The sequence below is a fragment of the Kazachstania africana genome, chromosome 8 (genome assembly GCF_000304475.1).
Source record: "Kazachstania africana CBS 2517 chromosome 8, complete genome".
Lineage (NCBI taxonomy): Eukaryota > Fungi > Ascomycota > Saccharomycetes > Saccharomycetales > Saccharomycetaceae > Kazachstania > Kazachstania africana.
The window spans coordinates 132,794-149,311 of record NC_018947.1 but is presented as its reverse complement, the minus strand read 5'-3'; the positions used below and the strand labels follow the sequence as shown (position 1 = coordinate 149,311).

The window sequence follows — 16,518 nt, the reverse complement described above, 5'->3', positions numbered from 1 at the left end:
ACATTCTGCCCATCACAAACTCACTACGTACTCTGCTCTACAGTTCTTCAGTTTCTTTCTTTATATACGCTATTTTCTTTGTAAATCCTGATCCTCTTGCATTTCTCTCAATGGGAGATTTCATCAAGCCCAAATGATCTCCTCCCCCTCATCCTCTACTACAATTTCTGGGGCTCACCTCATCATTGATACTAAACAATATATTCTTTTTCTCTGTGACTGTCTCCCTTCATGCTTGCAGAGAAAACCCCAACAACCCAAAAATTGGGACAAAAGGCTTCATCCTCTGGGATTTTCTGTGGCTGGCTAGCGGATTTCATCATTGAAAATTTTTCACAAAAAGAAACTCAAACTGGTGAAAAATTTTTCTTTCTTTCTTTTTGTAAATTTTTCACCACCTAATCATTTTCTTTATATATATATTCAAGATCAGTTCAATTTGAAAATTGTTTCACTTTCTATTCATTCCCATTACTTCTATCTTTCTTTTATTAAAAGATACCACACTTTCACAAATCTAATAATCAAAAATGGGTAAAGAAAAGTCTCACGTTAACGTTGTCGTTATTGGTCACGTCGATTCCGGTAAGTCCACTACCACTGGTCACTTAATCTACAAGTGTGGTGGTATTGACAAGAGAACTATCGAAAAGTTCGAAAAGGAAGCCGCCGAATTAGGTAAGGGTTCTTTCAAGTACGCTTGGGTTTTAGATAAATTAAAGGCTGAAAGAGAAAGAGGTATCACCATCGATATCGCTTTATGGAAGTTCGAAACTCCAAAGTACCAAGTTACCGTTATTGATGCTCCAGGTCACAGAGATTTCATCAAGAATATGATTACTGGTACTTCCCAAGCTGATTGTGCTATTTTAATCATTGCTGGTGGTGTCGGTGAATTCGAAGCTGGTATCTCCAAGGATGGTCAAACCAGAGAACACGCTTTATTAGCTTACACCTTAGGTGTTAAGCAATTAATCGTTGCTGTCAACAAGATGGATTCCGTCAAATGGGACGAATCCAGATTCCAAGAAATTTGCAAGGAAACCGCTAACTTCATCAAGAAGGTTGGTTACAACCCAAAGACTGTTCCATTCGTTCCAATCTCTGGTTGGAATGGTGACAACATGATTGAAGTTACCACTAACGCTTCCTGGTACAAGGGTTGGGAAAAGGAAACCAAGGCCGGTGTCGTCAAGGGTAAGACTTTATTAGAAGCCATTGACGCTATCGAACCACCTTCCAGACCAACTGACAAGCCATTAAGATTACCATTACAAGATGTTTACAAGATTGGTGGTATCGGTACTGTGCCAGTCGGTAGAGTCGAAACCGGTGTTATCAAGCCAGGTATGGTCGTCACTTTCGCCCCAGCTGGTGTTACTACCGAAGTTAAGTCCGTCGAAATGCACCACGAACAATTAGAAGCTGGTATGCCAGGTGACAACGTTGGTTTCAACGTCAAGAACGTTTCCGTTAAGGAAATCAGAAGAGGTAACGTCTGTGGTGACTCCAAGAACGACCCACCAAAGGGTGCTGCTTCTTTCAATGCTACCGTCATTGTCTTAAACCATCCAGGTCAAATCTCTGCTGGTTACTCTCCAGTCTTAGATTGTCACACTGCTCACATTGCTTGTAGATTCGATGAATTATTAGAAAAGAACGACAGAAGATCCGGTAAGAAGTTAGAAGACTCTCCAAAGTTCTTAAAGTCCGGTGATGCTGCTTTAGTCAAATTCGTTCCATCTAAGCCAATGTGTGTTGAAGCTTTCACTGACTACCCACCATTAGGTAGATTCGCTGTCAGAGATATGAGACAAACCGTCGCTGTCGGTGTCATCAAGTCTGTTGACAAGTCTGACAAGGCTGGTAAGGTCACCAAGGCTGCTCAAAAGGCTGCTAAGAAATAAGAAGTTTAAACTATCAATTTCCACATTAATTTTCTTATTTATAAAATTTAATCATATATATTAACCTCATTTTGTAGTTTAAAAATTGTTAGATATAAAAATCATTCTCTTTTAAATTTTACGTCTATATATTTACATTGATTTATTTCAATTTATGTTCTTCTCATTCTTAATCTACCCTCTTATTGTTATAATCGTAAGGTGACACCACCAAACCTTTGTTCTTTCTTGCACCTCTAAATATCGTCTCGATAACATCTATTAATTCCTGCTCATCATCAATTGTGAAATTCAATTTATTATTATTACCGGTACCAAAATCACACATCATATGTTTATTCTTATAAAAAAACATTAGACACATAGGATCGTCCAATTCGTACATTTCATTGAAATCTGTTACCTTTGTAATATCACAAAGATATACCGTTGCAAAATTCTTAACTTTTTCAGATACTGAATATAGCAGTTCATCCATCAGTATACATTCTTTTGAATTTTCAATACCGAACCGTATTATAACTAACTTTTCTGTCTCTGTTACTATTGCTTGATCCACATGCCACCCAGTACGTAGATTAGGTAATAGATATGTAGCCATTATATATATTAAAAGTTGTATGATTTTGAAAGTTCAATACCGGATGCGATGAGCTATCAATTAAATTCCCTAGAGCTTTATATTATAGTAGTAGTAAAAACGATTTACTTCTGATGGGAAAAAATCAGAAATAAAACAAGCATAATTGTCAATCACGTGATTTTAACTTTTAATCATTAAAAAAAAAATAATATAATTGGGGCGAGCTGGGAATTGAACCCAGGGCCTCTCGCATGTTTGTGATTTATTCCCTAAGTTTCTCTTAAGAATCGCCCAAAGCGAGAATCATACCACTAGACCACACGCCCTATTGAATTATAATTTTGTTGCAAAAGAAACCACCATTACACCACGGATCTAAAAGTCATTGACGCCGCCCAACTCAACAAATGCAAGATTTCACAATATTCAATCTATTAGAATATTATTTCATGGACGCAATTTTGTCCATATTAAAGAAACCAGTAAGTATAAAAAGGGAAGTCTTCTTCACATTTGTTCTTAATGTTATATTTATACTTTATACTTATGTATTCTTTTTTTGTCTATGTATCTAATATTACTTTATATATTTTATTTTACTTCTGTAAATATATTTTATTAGTATTTTTTTTAGATACAAACAGGTTACGCTGGTACTACCGGCCTTGGATTACATTAAGGCTGCTCCCAAGCTCAGGGTAATACGCTACGATAGAGCCTGACCCCATACCGACCAGTAAGGCCCTACGTAGATCATATTGTACATAGAGGAAGGCGACCACGTCCACGTATAGACACCAACGCACTCTGACCCGGTTGGGTCAAGGTAACAGATGTCATCCATCATAACCCCATACCAAGAGTAAGTGGTCTTAGCGTTGCAACTGATTATAGTGCCCGCGGTTATAGCATGTTTCCGGTAGTTATTTTTTTCGCAGGAGTGATGTGGCCATGTAACGAACATCATATTGACTGAATTAGGGTTACGCGCTCGATACGAAGGGAATGGGTTCGCGACTGTGACGCATTCGTCTGTATAGGTAAGCAGCAGGTCTGAGCTGGCACAGTCATTGTGGCCGGATCCGAAAATTCATACCACTTGCCGTCGAATGCATTAGCTCTCCGAGTCAGGTTCAAGTCAGTTCGATCAATCTCCCCCGAGATAGGTTGATTTACCGTAAGGGCTGGTAGTGGTACACGGCCTGACAGGACGTCACCGAGGGACGCGTAGTAAGATTCGCTAGGGTCTAAAGTCTCGGCTACAGCTAGGGTGACAGCCAGCGTGCCGGAATAATAACTAGTGCACATATCAAATACTGTATTGACTGCTGTAATATTGACGAATGTGCTGTTGGCATAAATAACCAAGGCCCCACTTGTGTCTGTCAGTACTGGCGTGTTGTTGTGAAATCCGTTCACCTCCATGCACTTGAGGAAGTTAAGTGCTCGGGCCTCAGTGGTGAGATTGCCTGATATTGGTCGCTGAGCTACCTCTGCTATAAGGTTTGCAGCAGCTATCCGAAATATCACTAGCAACAGAGTTAGGGGGGACAACATAATTTCTTACTATTTTTTGTAGAAGTATAGCTAAAAGCGTATCAAAGCTTATCTTCTTTCTATATCAAAGTATAAAATAAATATTAATATTAAGAACAAATGCGACGAAGGGTCCCTTTTTATAGTGTAGGATTCTTCGATATGGATAAAGTAGCGTCCATGAAAAGTTTTCACTAGCGTTCGAATAGATTGGATATTGTGAAATCTTAAGTTTAATAAGTTGGGCACATGGTGCACTGATTTTGTTGTAAAAACAGTCAAACGACTCATAGCTCAATGTTGTAATACTCAAGTTTACGTTACAACCAATTTTTTAAAGAAATTGCACAGGTGAATAAAGCTAAGACTAGGGCTAACCGGGTAACGAAAGCTGCTTTTCCTTCTTTTTTCCTGAATTTTGGCCAATGACAATTTCGGAAAGTGTTTAGATATTTCTATTTTCGGTAATATCAAAGTACCTTTTGCCTCGAAAGGGCAATATTGCAAGATGAGAAATCAATTGATCAATGATAATCCATTGATGTAGGAATACATAAACTTTTTATTGTACCTTACATATTTGTACCAGCTGGGTGTTTATGTAATAGTGAGTTATTATTTCCTTTCAACTGTGAACACTCTATATCCAAGTTTGTTTTCTGTCATTGAATTTTTGTTATGAGCAACTATAGTGATAGGATTCTGTCGCAATTTAGTCGAACTAGCCATTCATTCGATAACTTCAATTTAGATAAACTTTGCGATATAATCGAGGAGGAAACAGCTTCTAACAGAGACAATTTGTTCCATATCCATTTGGTACTGAATCATTGTAGAGACTCCTTAAACACATATCTGGATCTAGCGAATTTACAAAAGCATATTTATTCTTCAAATACATTTAAAGTACTGAACAATGCCGTGGAATCTACCTTCATAGATGGAACTGTAAATTATATCAGCAATGAACGATTTAAAGAATTGTCTCTATGCACTATCAAAGAATCTAACAGTCTATTACAGGGGATAAACTCTCTCTCTGAACACACAAAACTTATAGGAAGATTCATCAATACCATGCCAATAGACTCTCAAAATAATCTCATTAGTGATCCAATGACTTTACTTTTAGAACTCTGGTTCCGTAATATTCAAAAGATTGATTTCTTAAAAATGAAAGTAATATCTATTTTCATGACGGCTAAATGTCTACTGATAAATTTTGAACTTTGTCTAATTCGAAGTTATCTCAATGACTTCTATACACAAATATCCTCAAATTCTGACTCATACAAAAATGATCTGAAACAAAATTTAGAATCCACAATAGTATCATTCAATTCATTCATAGGGAAAGTAATAAAGAAATTAGAAATTGCAGAAATCAATAACGATAAAACAATCTTTAACCAATGCTTCAAAGTTTTCAAAGAAATTGAAACTATGTACATTCAATTAAACTTCAATTGGCTAATTTCCGAGAACACATTTTTAAATGAACATAACCAGAAATTAATTGTCAATGGACCATCTAAAGTACAGAATGACCCAGGAAGTCGTAAAACCGCAGACACAGATAGTACGATACAAATTAGCAAGAGAACAAACTCTAATGATAATGTAACTCTGGATCAACTAGCGCCACACGGCAGAAGCAGTTCGATATCAAGTGAAGATACTTTGATGGTACAGTCCAGTTTAATCAAAGAACTGCCGAATCTATTAGATGCCTTCAATAATGCAAGACGATTGGAAAGTGAATTAGCAAACGTACAGATCAATAAAGACCATAGTGAGAAAAGATCTATTTCAATATCGTCATCCACAACTTTAACGGAGTCACCCATACTTGAGTCCAGTTCACAATTCGAAAATGACAATAATACCATAACGCCATCCATCAAGTTAACTTCAAATTCTCACAGATTTGATGAATCGAACTATATCGACTTTTTATATTCGTCACAATTACTGAAAAATGATTTTTCTAAACTAATGTCATCTCTAAACAAACAGAACCCTCATTATCTTTCATCAGCCACCTTCAACACGGCTATCACAAGAAATTTAAACGGATTCCATAGCGAACTCCTCAATAATCTCTACGGTGTTGGTCATAATCGCACCCTTCATGAGAAATGAACAATTACTATGTATTCATATTATATAAATGTATTTTTTTTACTTTTTGTAAAGAAATATAAATTCCCCGAAGATATAAAGAAGACGGCTTCAATAATTCTAATTAATCACAGGAACTTCAGTACTTGGATATATCATAGCTGACAAGGACAATGTCCGACCAAAGACCAATCAGACTTGCTGTACTGGGGGGAGAATCCACAGGTAAGACATCTTTTGTTTCCAGACTGACTTTGAATATTGTTCATGAAGTGCACTATCCAACAAGAGATCAAACAAATTGGTTATTTGATTATAAACCTCACTCCAAATTAGCCAAGACAATATTAGACGATCAGGCCCACGAAAGACTATCTAGACGGACTCCAGGAAGTCAAGCACTTGAACCTATTTTCAAATCGCCATCGGTTAGTGCAAATGTTTTATTATCACCACTAGTTTTCCAGTCTTTCATGGACAACTACACTCAAGTAAAGACACAATTTAAGACCAAATCAAGTCCCAACTATCTTTTGAAAAACCTAGAAATCAAAATGTCCAATGACCCCGTTAATAACAACTCTCAATCTTTGGCCAAATATGTCAAATCAACGGCAAGATCATCATCGACAGATTTAGGCAGGAAATTCGAGGACAATTCTAGCGTTAATATTCCAGAAAATTATATTCCTCCTTCATACCAACCTATCCCGATCGATATAATAGATACTTCTGCATTCAAACCAGAGCTGGTCGTTCCCTTTTTAGAGGTGTCTTTATTCAGGAATTTGGATAAAAATATATTAAGAGGATTAGCAGATGAACCACGAAGGCCCGTCTCGACAACTTCTTTATTAGTGGCGTCAGGTGCTTCCGAGTTAAATGGTAAGATAGATGGCTATATTCTTGTCTATAGTGCCATACCCGAGATTTCTCATCATGCATTAGCGTCTCCTCCATCGTATAATGATAATGTCAATAATACTGAAGTCACACCAACTGATGGTGGAGGATTTTCAATTTTGAGTAAAATAAGAGCATGCATCTTGGATGCATGGACTGAATTCAGAAATTATCAAAATGGTTGGGAACAAGGTAAAGAAGATGATATTTATTCAATTTTACATAATTTCAAGAGTATTTGGAGGTCGCCAGAGGCTGAAGCTGCAAAAATGAATAAAGTAAAAAATTTAAGATCTTACAGGACCACATTGGACTCTATTGACTTAGATCCATCATCACCCAACTCCCCCCCTCCTTGCATCATTGTATGTACACACATTAACGAAGATCTATCAAGTCCTCTACTTGTGGATATGGGAAGAGAGCTGGCCACTAGCTGGAATTGTGGATTTGTTGGAGTCAATAATATTGATGATTTTAACGTCGATGTAGCTATGAGTTTAATAGTGAAGGAAATTGTTGAAAAAGATAAATTGATTACAAAAAATAGAGAAAACGCTAATGACGGTGAAAATAGTAGTAATGGAGTGTTTAGAAAGATTATAAAGTCTTGAATGATTTCTGTCCATATTCTGTATATATCTTATATGATTTATAGAAATTAACTTATAGTAAATATCAACATCACTATAGTCTATGAGCGCATATACTACCATCATCATATCCTATGAAACACCAACAATGTTCGAGAAATGAGTAATTTCTTCTCTGTTGTCCAAGTGTCTGCTTTTTTGAAACAATATCTGTGGCAATCATAGTATTAAATGATGGATCAAAACCTGTCATTGAACCGATCTTGGAGAAGGTAGTATCCTTTTGTTTTACAGAGTTGCTGTCAAAGCTACCTTGGGACGACTCACTAACCAACACGGAGCTTTTTGATTTACAGAAGGAAGTCAACAAATTGGAAGTACGCTTGTCTAAGATTGCAGTTTTACCTGACCAGCTTGATAATAGGAGATAAGATTCCAAGACCTTCAAATGCCCGATTTTTTTAAATGTAATGTTAAGTTGATCACCATTTACACTGATACATGCATTCTTGTAGAGTAATATTTTCTGCTCTTTGTCAACAAAATAATCAGCACTATCGAAAGCTTCAAGTGTCAATGGCCGGTTTTCGCCAGTGGATGGTCGTATTATAGGATGCTTCCCAATTGTTTCATTCGTTGACGAACTAAGCACTGCATCTGATATTTCATCGTAGCAAAAATCAAGTATAGGGTTTGGACAGTGCAAAACGGAAATGTAAACCACTTCAATGAACGATTCATCTTCAGAAAATCGGAACGCAATTATGACACCACTTTCAAATCCACAATATATTAGCTCACCAACCTTCAGCAACTTCATTATAAGACCCAACTTTTCTATTTGAGGGAATCGTTCGTTTTTCATATAATCCATGGTATTCTTGAAGTCTAAATTATTGAATATCCTTTTCAAGGACTTGAAATCATTCAACTGGAATTTGTAAACATCAATATTCTCAGAATTCTTGGTATTACAAACTATTAATGTATTCCAATCACTATGAGGCTCCTTATATATGATAAAATTCGCAAAATTCAGTGTGTTCACTTTTGTCTCAAACAGGACGTTAGATAAATCAAAGTCATACACTCTTAATGTATAGTCTTTTGACAATACGGCTATACAGTCCGGATCTAATTGCTTTATTTCAATAATTTGAGCTTCAATCGAGTCAATAGCCACTAAAGGTCTTCGTGTTATCAGGTCCCATTTCACTATTTTGCCACCTTCATCACCGGATACCAGATTTGGCACGGCATTAGCATATATCAATGTCAAAGCAGTCACCTTGCTTGCATGTGAGCGCAGAGTGAATGTGGGGAGTTTGATGTCATCCATCTCCAATGCACATATGTCTTCAGAATCTCATTTTTCATCCTTTTATGATCTTCGCTTCTGCAAAATATTTTATCATTACATGCACATATTCATTGAAAAATATATATATATATATATATCGTCTAATAATGAATAACACTATTTCTCTTTCTCTGCTGAACTCTATGGATGGTACGTCTAGAAGATGTAGGATTGTCGGTAGACGATGGCGAGGAAGACGACGATGAGACCCTCTTTGTACCAGGTACACTCTCGGATACGTTGAATTTGACACCAGGCAATGAATTCTGGGTAGCGCTGTAATAGTTCTTGATGTTACTTGCACCATTAGGAGTTTTCAACATGTTTAGTCTTGCACTGATACTCGATGTGGGCTTTCTTCTGGTTTTGGATGGTTGTAGATCCGGCGTCTCAATTTGCATTTCATTGAATAAGATTTGTAACTGCTTCGGAAGAACCATGTCATCATTTTCATTCATATTATTTTCTGTATATTGCAGCAGGATTCGTTCACTTAAGTTGTATAGTTCTACCCATGAGTTGAAGTCAAGCAGATCTATGGCCGATTGAATCTTTTCATCTATGATATTAGTCTTATTAGGAATATCTTTCAAAGTTGAATAATGCGATTGTTCTGTCGTAGGTCGTAATATGCCATTGTTGTGTAATTTTGTTGAAGTATTTACCTTCGCCTTATCTATCAAATCGTTCAAAAGGTCGATTTTATTCAAGAATTCATCTTTCTGTAACTTAAAATTATTCAATTCGTAATCATATTGCGTTTTGAATTTATTTATATTGTCTTTTATAGTTTTTTCGTTGCCATGGGAATGATTATAAGTTTCCATCAGAGTATCGTTTTCAATTTTGGCTTTTTCATATGTAGATTTCAATTCATTGATTTTATTATCTAAATCTTTAATCTTCCTCACTTTTCTTTGTAACATAATATTCAAATTTTCAGATTCACTACTGTAGGCGGAAATATATTCCCTTGACTTAACCTCTTTATTATTCAGAGCCTCTAACCTATCCAATAATTCTCGAGACTGCACTGTCAATTTCAAATTCGTGTTTGTCAGATTGTCAATCTTTTCATACAATGATTCAATCATCTTGGAAGAAGACTCGTAATGAGGGCTTGCAGCCTCTTGTGAAGTTCGCTTAGAGTCACGATCATCTTCTTCGCTGAGCAGATGCTCTATTTCCGACTCAAAAAAATTGCTAGGTGTTCTACTCAATGGATGTGCCATTATCCTACCGTTTCCTTATTTACTTTTTCAGTCTGTGATCTTTTGTTACAATTCTTTTAGATCCTCTTGCTCGATGGTTTACCCAAAAAAAAACAACTGCCAACTGCGCTGCTCCAGTGTATACACCCGCTGTTGTATCAATACTACACTCTCTAATCAGATGATCCAACGAACATCACATTAGTCAATCAGCTTTATTTACAAATTTCATGACAGTTTGCATTTTCGATATTTGGGCAAAAAAAAGCGTCTCTCGATGGGTTACCCGGTTGCAAATTCGCTGGATGCAATTCTCTCTGAGAGACTCGATTTATTCTATGCACTGACAGCAATACATAGAGCCTGTTGAAAGTAGCATCCGAATTGTACAAGATCAGCTCTTCACTACACGCAATGGGACAGTTCATGAAAATGTGACATATTCTTTATATTGTTGTTTTCTCATTGTTTAGCACTGTGCCTTGAGGCAATTTAGCGTGGTGCTACACGCATTTCTGCGGATCCACGGCGATTCACTGCAAATACGTACCTGGCCGGAAAAAAACCCAAAGACTCAGCGCACAAAAGCGTCTCTACGGCTTTTTCTTCTGCCAGTCCAAAAAGGCAATTTGCGGGTTACCCGTCCTAAAATGCTCTTTACTGCCTTGAGTTGACACAAGAGATTCTCAGATGGAGGCCCCCTCCAGACGTTCTATTGCTGGATCAACTGTATATTCAGATGAAGTTATATTGCATAGTATGAATTGTTCCTCCGTCTCTCCCAGTCCAAAAAAAACAACGATTCACACATTATTGCGTGGGATATTGGGAGAAGCTCGACCAATGCAAACCCACAAGATGCAAAGGATGTCCTTTCATGGTGGAAATTTTAATCGAACTCACTAATTTGTTAGGTTCTTCTCAATCCGCTTGTGACGCTGTCATTTAGTTGTTATCCGGCCGTATCCGGGTAATATAGTTTTCTAATGCTGAAGATATCAGAAGGAAAAAAACTGTATACCATGGATGTCAGTGAGTCTTGATAGATTTTAGTTGATATTTATACGAATAACTTCCCAGTAAAGTACTGCTAACTTCCCAATCGGACGAGCAATTAAAGCTTAGCACCATAGAAGACAATACAGCTTCTTTTGCATTTCTTTCATCGCGCTATTTATCATTTTATTTGCCTTAAAAGTTTTTCACCCTTTTCATATTATAAATAACGAATGGATGACAATATCTGGAATAATCCGATTAAGGATGATCATCTGAATGAAACGTTTAATAATATTGATTTGAAAATTGCGGGCCTTACAATAGATCGTACTCCAAGTCCCAATAATGAGTTCACTGACAAGAACAACGATTTTTTCAGAAATTCAATAATAAATGATGATGACAATAAAGCAACAAGGAATACAGACTTCATGCTTGCTAATGAAAGCACATCAAACAACGCATATTCCAATACTGCTAACACACCAAGTTTAGACGCTTACAATGAGAGCCTCTTTAATTTCAACAAGTTAGTAAAATATCAGTACATTGAATTTTCTGATTATGATATTCCTGAAATCTTAGATTATTTAGTATCGTTACCAATGAAGAAACCACATGTAACTACTTATCCGGCAGGGGTATTGTATCAATGTATTAGATACGCTGACCATAAGAAAAACTCTCCAAATTTGGTTAAATCTTTGACAAATCTTTCCTTCACCAAGATCCTGGCGTCAATCAAAAATTACAACAATTTAGATTCAGATGATGTTGACACAAATCTTGTAGAATCTCAGGGGGATATCGTTAAGCAATCTTACTGGATTGGTTCCTTGACATTTTTATACTATTATCTCACAAAGGATGAATCATTCTTTAAAAGATATCCATCGTTGTTACAGGAACTAATAAATACATTGCATTCGTTAATTGTAGAATTAACGACATCCATACATTCAAGATTGAATCCATTAATCGAACCTACGTTATTGGATTACACAACTATCAAAGATGTCAAAGATACTCTTTACAAGAAAGATTGGAATTTTTTCAAGAAGAGAAAACAAGCTAAATTGTTACTAAAAGAACAAAGAATAAAATTAAAAAGACAGCAAGAATTGAATGCTTTGAAAAGCAAAAAATCGCATTCAAGTACGACTGATGAAGAACAAGAAAATGAACGCGACAGTGAATCCAACTTTTCTAATCAATTATTTTATGACAATGACATTCTACAACATTTATTACCACCTTCACTAGAGGAACAAATGAAGCCATCTCCACTAAAAATAGTTCAAATTTTTGGTGCGTTAAATTACGTTTTAAATCTGCATCAAATCCATCCACTCTTTCAACAGCAATGCCTATCGATCTCCATAAATTGGTTCTCTACAAGTTTATTCAATAAAATTTTGAGAAATAAGAGGGGTAAATATTTGACTAGAGCAAGAGCCATTCAAATAAGACTAAATTTATCAAGTTTTGAAGCATGGATACAAAATAATGACTTGGTAGTTAAAAAACCAAAATTAATTGATGATTTCATGTGGGAGAGATTTCCACACACATTAATCGAAGAGTTATCACAGATTAATTTGAATGAACCTATATTAAAAAATGTTACAAGTTATAAACCAGTTCCTGACGCAAATAAAAAAATTATAGACGATTTCACTAATTCATTGTTCTATTACCAACCGCTTCATAAAATTTCGTCTTTACACCTAGAACCTGTACTTGAACTACTTCAGTGGTTGCAAATCAGCACTACAATAGATAGTGAAGAATCTCTAGAAAACACACTTGCGTTACTGCCAAGACTGTCGAATTATCAGCTTGTAAAAATAATTGAAAATTATAGCTACGAGATCAATGAACAAAAATTTAGTAGTAAACTTAAAAAAACTTTAAAGAGTAGAATCAGCAAAACTGAACACAATCAATATTTCACCCAGGAGAACCAAATCCCAGTTTTAACACTACCAACCGTCACAGAGGTCACAGATTTGTATTCGCAAGATATTGAGTTTTTACCAATTTTATCAGATGATATCCAAGATAAGTTATACGAAATCCATGATTATAACTTCAAGTTACGTATGAATAGTGAAGATCAACAGATATTGGGAACTGAAACTGAAATGGAACAATCTGAAGACACTGAAGATAACGATGATGATAACGAAACGGAAAATGGCAACGTAGAAGAAAACACAGGGAATACCGCCGATAGGAATAACATTTTTAATGAAGTGGATGCACCCTCTGCAACGGCGCACGGACCAAACTGGGCCTCTACGAATATCTCATCTGCACTAGATGATGAAATTGAAGCAAATCCTTGGTGAAGTTATTACATATATATGGTGTATATACTCAATATGAGAATGGATAGAGAATCATATACAACAGCGCTCTTTTTATTTGAAGTATTTTATTTTTAATTAGAAATTCTTATTATCTGATATTTTTACGAACGGATTAGGTTGATCAGATTCATTGCTCTCTCTGACGCTTCCTGATGACGATATAGACGACATTTTTTTTGGTATACTTCTTCTGTTGGAAATCATTCTAGGCTGTTCAACTTCTGTAGCAGTCGCGCCTGTATTTTTAGGTTCAATTACTTCATCAATATCAGAGTCATCAGAGTCGTCGAGTTTGTCATTGTCATTCGTAGTACTATTTACATTATCCTTGTACCATTTGTTTATCTTCTTAATTGAATTCTTGAAATATCTTTTCTTTGGACCATTTGTGGAGGAATCACTTGTTTGTGAGTTGGAATCGACGGAATTAATAGTAGCTTGACTACTTCTTTTACTATTTCCTCTAAATGATTTTCGAAACGATTCATTTTTGGTGTTGTCAACAGGATATGTACTATCTGTATCTGTCGAGGATAAGTCTTGTGTCTTTTCGGTGATATTATCTGAAACGTCACCATCAGACTTACTTTCAGTAACATTTGTCCTATTCCATATACCACCTCTGTAAAGATCACCTTCTGTGGAAAAGAAAACAATATCGTCCATATATGGGACAACCAATGACTCCTTGATAGCTTCCGCAAATTTACTTTTAATTGCATTTGTAATTACATTGTAGGATAATTTATTTGAACTGACGACTGGTTCAATTTCTAAATCTAGGAAAGGCTCAGTGGTGAAAGCGTACCAAATTCTATTTGATGGTGGTGGTTTTATTAGAACTACCATGTTACCTTCTAGTTTTTTCACTTTGATTGATAATTGAATGGAAACTTCCTTTGGTTTAAAATGGGAACCGAGATTTATATTGACTTTGGTAGAAATAATTAAACTGAGATCTCCTGAATATAATAAATCCAGTGAAAGTTTGGTTTCCCCATTAGTTGAAAGCTGTTGTAACTGTGGATTTGTGATAAATGGGGCACTATTCCCCACATCGACTTTTTGAATCACAAAATCATCCAAGAAGCCAGGCTTATTTATTTTAGTCAATTTTTTATAGATCTTATCAAAAATAATTTGGTTTAATTTATCAGTTTGCTGTAAGGATAAAAATAACCTACCTATCAAAGCATTCAACCATTTGGTTGTCAATTGACCCTCGGTAGAGTTCAACATTTGGATCAAACTTAACATATTTACTGTGGTAAAATGTGCAGTTTCAGCTGAGACTACAGGATTTAAACGACTCGAATCGGAAAAGTTCATCTTTGAAGCATTGACTAATTCAAAGTACCAGTCTTCCTTGTCCATATTATTTTCGAAATAAAGGAAAAATTGGTTTTGTTTCGAAGTTATTGTATCGTTGATAATATTCGCAACTTCATTCTCAGTAGTTTCAGAATTTTGATTAATGAACTCCAATTGGTTAGCTTTATTTAACGTGAGCAAATTTTTCTTTATAATGGAAATACAGGTCCTCTTAGTGAACAAACTCGCATCTGAGAGAATCGACTTATCATTGTGGTCTAATCTTGGCCAGATCGTAACAAACATATCTTTCAAAGAAATGGCATGGATAATTTCAGAGTCATGTAATTCTTCTTTATACAGAAACAGGTTTCCATGTTTCAAGTGGGTGAAGAACCTATGTTTTTTCTTCAATTGAGACCTCTGTAAAATTTGATCGTCATTGAGTGCTACTTCATTATTGATTAATTCAGTCGAGTGGTAGTAGTACCGTGTTGTTATCGTAATCCACCCAGTTTTCCTTACCTCCACGCCCTTTGATTCTTCCAATTTCCCTGCTTTAAATTCTGAGTCAATACCTGATACCAATAGGCCGTCATCATCAGTACCCTGTTTTTGCTCGATCACTTCCAGTTTCTGTGAAAGGTAAAAGAAAGTATAGATGACCAGTGGTATGAACGTAATACCCCCAAACAAATAGATAACTAGAAAGAGCTTCAGGCTAATCATTTCTGCGCTTGTTTTCTTAATATTTTGTATTTGCAATGTTGTAGTATCATTTTTTTGTTAGAAATTGTTTATTTAGTGCAGATGTAAAAAAGTTCCAAGTAAGAACAGTTGGAATGACTAATGGATGTCCTCTACAAAGCAAGATTTTCAATCAAGAAAGCTATGATGGTTATCACAAATCAGAGTCATTAAATCAGTCTTTTTATTTCTTGTAGTCATTGTGCTAAAAAAGCACTAGTACAGTGTGAATATATAAAAATCATCATCGTAATAACCATAATAATATTTCAAGGCAATATTGTCATTCATCCCCTGATGAATAGAAAACAAGTAATGAAAAAAATCAGATATCTAAAGACCACTCATCACATCTACAACCCCTTTAATTGTTGTAAACTATGTCCGCCCGGTCGATATATTAAAGTCATCATTTAAATTTTTGAAGAAATCTGTTAGAAATAGATCCGTTATTCCCCGGAGAAGTTGAATCATACAAGGCTGAAACTTAACGAGATATATTGTTGTCAATCATTAGGTGACAACGACCAAATTCAGTTGGAACAATTGGTATGAAATTTATTGTTATAATCATATTCTATCCAAAGAAAATGATCTATTCCTAGCTATTTTCTTCAGATTAACCAACTGGTTAATCGCATACTTGTCTCATTGTGTAAGACACTTTCTTACTAATCGAGAGACATGAAATTCTCAATAAAAATTTTTCACTTCCAGCAACGCTTTTTATATACAATTTTTTTTTCACGATGAGCTTCAGAATGTATGGGTGCACAGACTAGTTTCTCTTAGGGCTTGATGACTTCAATGCATGATGAGATTAGGGTTAATGAATATTTATGCGTGTCAATGATGTATAGGTATGTATATGCTTA

At 35.6% G+C, this 16,518-nt stretch overlaps 9 protein-coding genes and 1 non-coding gene across 10 annotated transcripts; 4 read left to right on the top strand and 6 right to left on the bottom strand.

Moving 5' to 3' along the window:
* Positions 1–530: 530 nt before the first annotated feature.
* TEF1 (translation elongation factor EF-1 alpha) lies at positions 531–1,907 on the top strand (the record flags this gene model as incomplete). The annotated part of the gene is made up of 1 exon (XM_003958575.1): positions 531–1,907. The coding sequence occupies one exon, from the start codon at positions 531–533 to the stop codon at positions 1,905–1,907; it is 1,377 nt and encodes a 458-aa protein (XP_003958624.1).
* Positions 1,908–2,076: 169 nt separating this feature from the next.
* DIB1 (U4/U6-U5 snRNP complex subunit DIB1) lies at positions 2,077–2,508 on the bottom strand (the record flags this gene model as incomplete). Its single annotated transcript, XM_003958574.1, has 1 exon — positions 2,077–2,508. One exon carries the CDS (start codon positions 2,506–2,508, stop codon positions 2,077–2,079), a length of 432 nt encoding a protein of 143 aa, XP_003958623.1.
* A 198-nt stretch (positions 2,509–2,706) lies between these two features.
* Positions 2,707–2,816, bottom strand: KAFR0Htrna9P. Its single transcript has 2 exons — positions 2,780–2,816; positions 2,707–2,743 (listed from the first exon to the last, which is right to left on the bottom strand). It is a non-coding gene; the product is annotated as a tRNA-Pro (tRNA).
* Positions 2,817–3,453: 637 nt separating this feature from the next.
* On the bottom strand, positions 3,454–4,047 carry KAFR0H00780 (uncharacterized protein; the record flags this gene model as incomplete). The annotated part of the gene is made up of 1 exon (XM_003958573.1): positions 3,454–4,047. One exon carries the CDS (start codon positions 4,045–4,047, stop codon positions 3,454–3,456), a length of 594 nt encoding a protein of 197 aa, XP_003958622.1.
* A 657-nt stretch (positions 4,048–4,704) lies between these two features.
* Positions 4,705–6,168, top strand: MDM36 (Mdm36p; the record flags this gene model as incomplete). Its single annotated transcript, XM_003958572.1, has 1 exon — positions 4,705–6,168. One exon carries the CDS (start codon positions 4,705–4,707, stop codon positions 6,166–6,168), a length of 1,464 nt encoding a protein of 487 aa, XP_003958621.1.
* A 152-nt stretch (positions 6,169–6,320) lies between these two features.
* Positions 6,321–7,664, top strand: KAFR0H00760 (uncharacterized protein; the record flags this gene model as incomplete). Its single annotated transcript, XM_003958571.1, has 1 exon — positions 6,321–7,664. The coding sequence occupies one exon, from the start codon at positions 6,321–6,323 to the stop codon at positions 7,662–7,664; it is 1,344 nt and encodes a 447-aa protein (XP_003958620.1).
* A 73-nt stretch (positions 7,665–7,737) lies between these two features.
* Positions 7,738–8,982, bottom strand: ASA1 (Asa1p; the record flags this gene model as incomplete). The annotated part of the gene is made up of 1 exon (XM_003958570.1): positions 7,738–8,982. One exon carries the CDS (start codon positions 8,980–8,982, stop codon positions 7,738–7,740), a length of 1,245 nt encoding a protein of 414 aa, XP_003958619.1.
* Positions 8,983–9,104: 122 nt separating this feature from the next.
* Positions 9,105–10,235, bottom strand: KAFR0H00740 (uncharacterized protein; the record flags this gene model as incomplete). Its single annotated transcript, XM_003958569.1, has 1 exon — positions 9,105–10,235. The coding sequence occupies one exon, from the start codon at positions 10,233–10,235 to the stop codon at positions 9,105–9,107; it is 1,131 nt and encodes a 376-aa protein (XP_003958618.1).
* A 1,208-nt stretch (positions 10,236–11,443) lies between these two features.
* KAFR0H00730 (uncharacterized protein) lies at positions 11,444–13,564 on the top strand (the record flags this gene model as incomplete). Its single annotated transcript, XM_003958568.1, has 1 exon — positions 11,444–13,564. One exon carries the CDS (start codon positions 11,444–11,446, stop codon positions 13,562–13,564), a length of 2,121 nt encoding a protein of 706 aa, XP_003958617.1.
* A 96-nt stretch (positions 13,565–13,660) lies between these two features.
* On the bottom strand, positions 13,661–15,625 carry NVJ2 (Nvj2p; the record flags this gene model as incomplete). Its single annotated transcript, XM_003958567.1, has 1 exon — positions 13,661–15,625. The coding sequence occupies one exon, from the start codon at positions 15,623–15,625 to the stop codon at positions 13,661–13,663; it is 1,965 nt and encodes a 654-aa protein (XP_003958616.1).
* Positions 15,626–16,518: the final 893 nt, after the last annotated feature.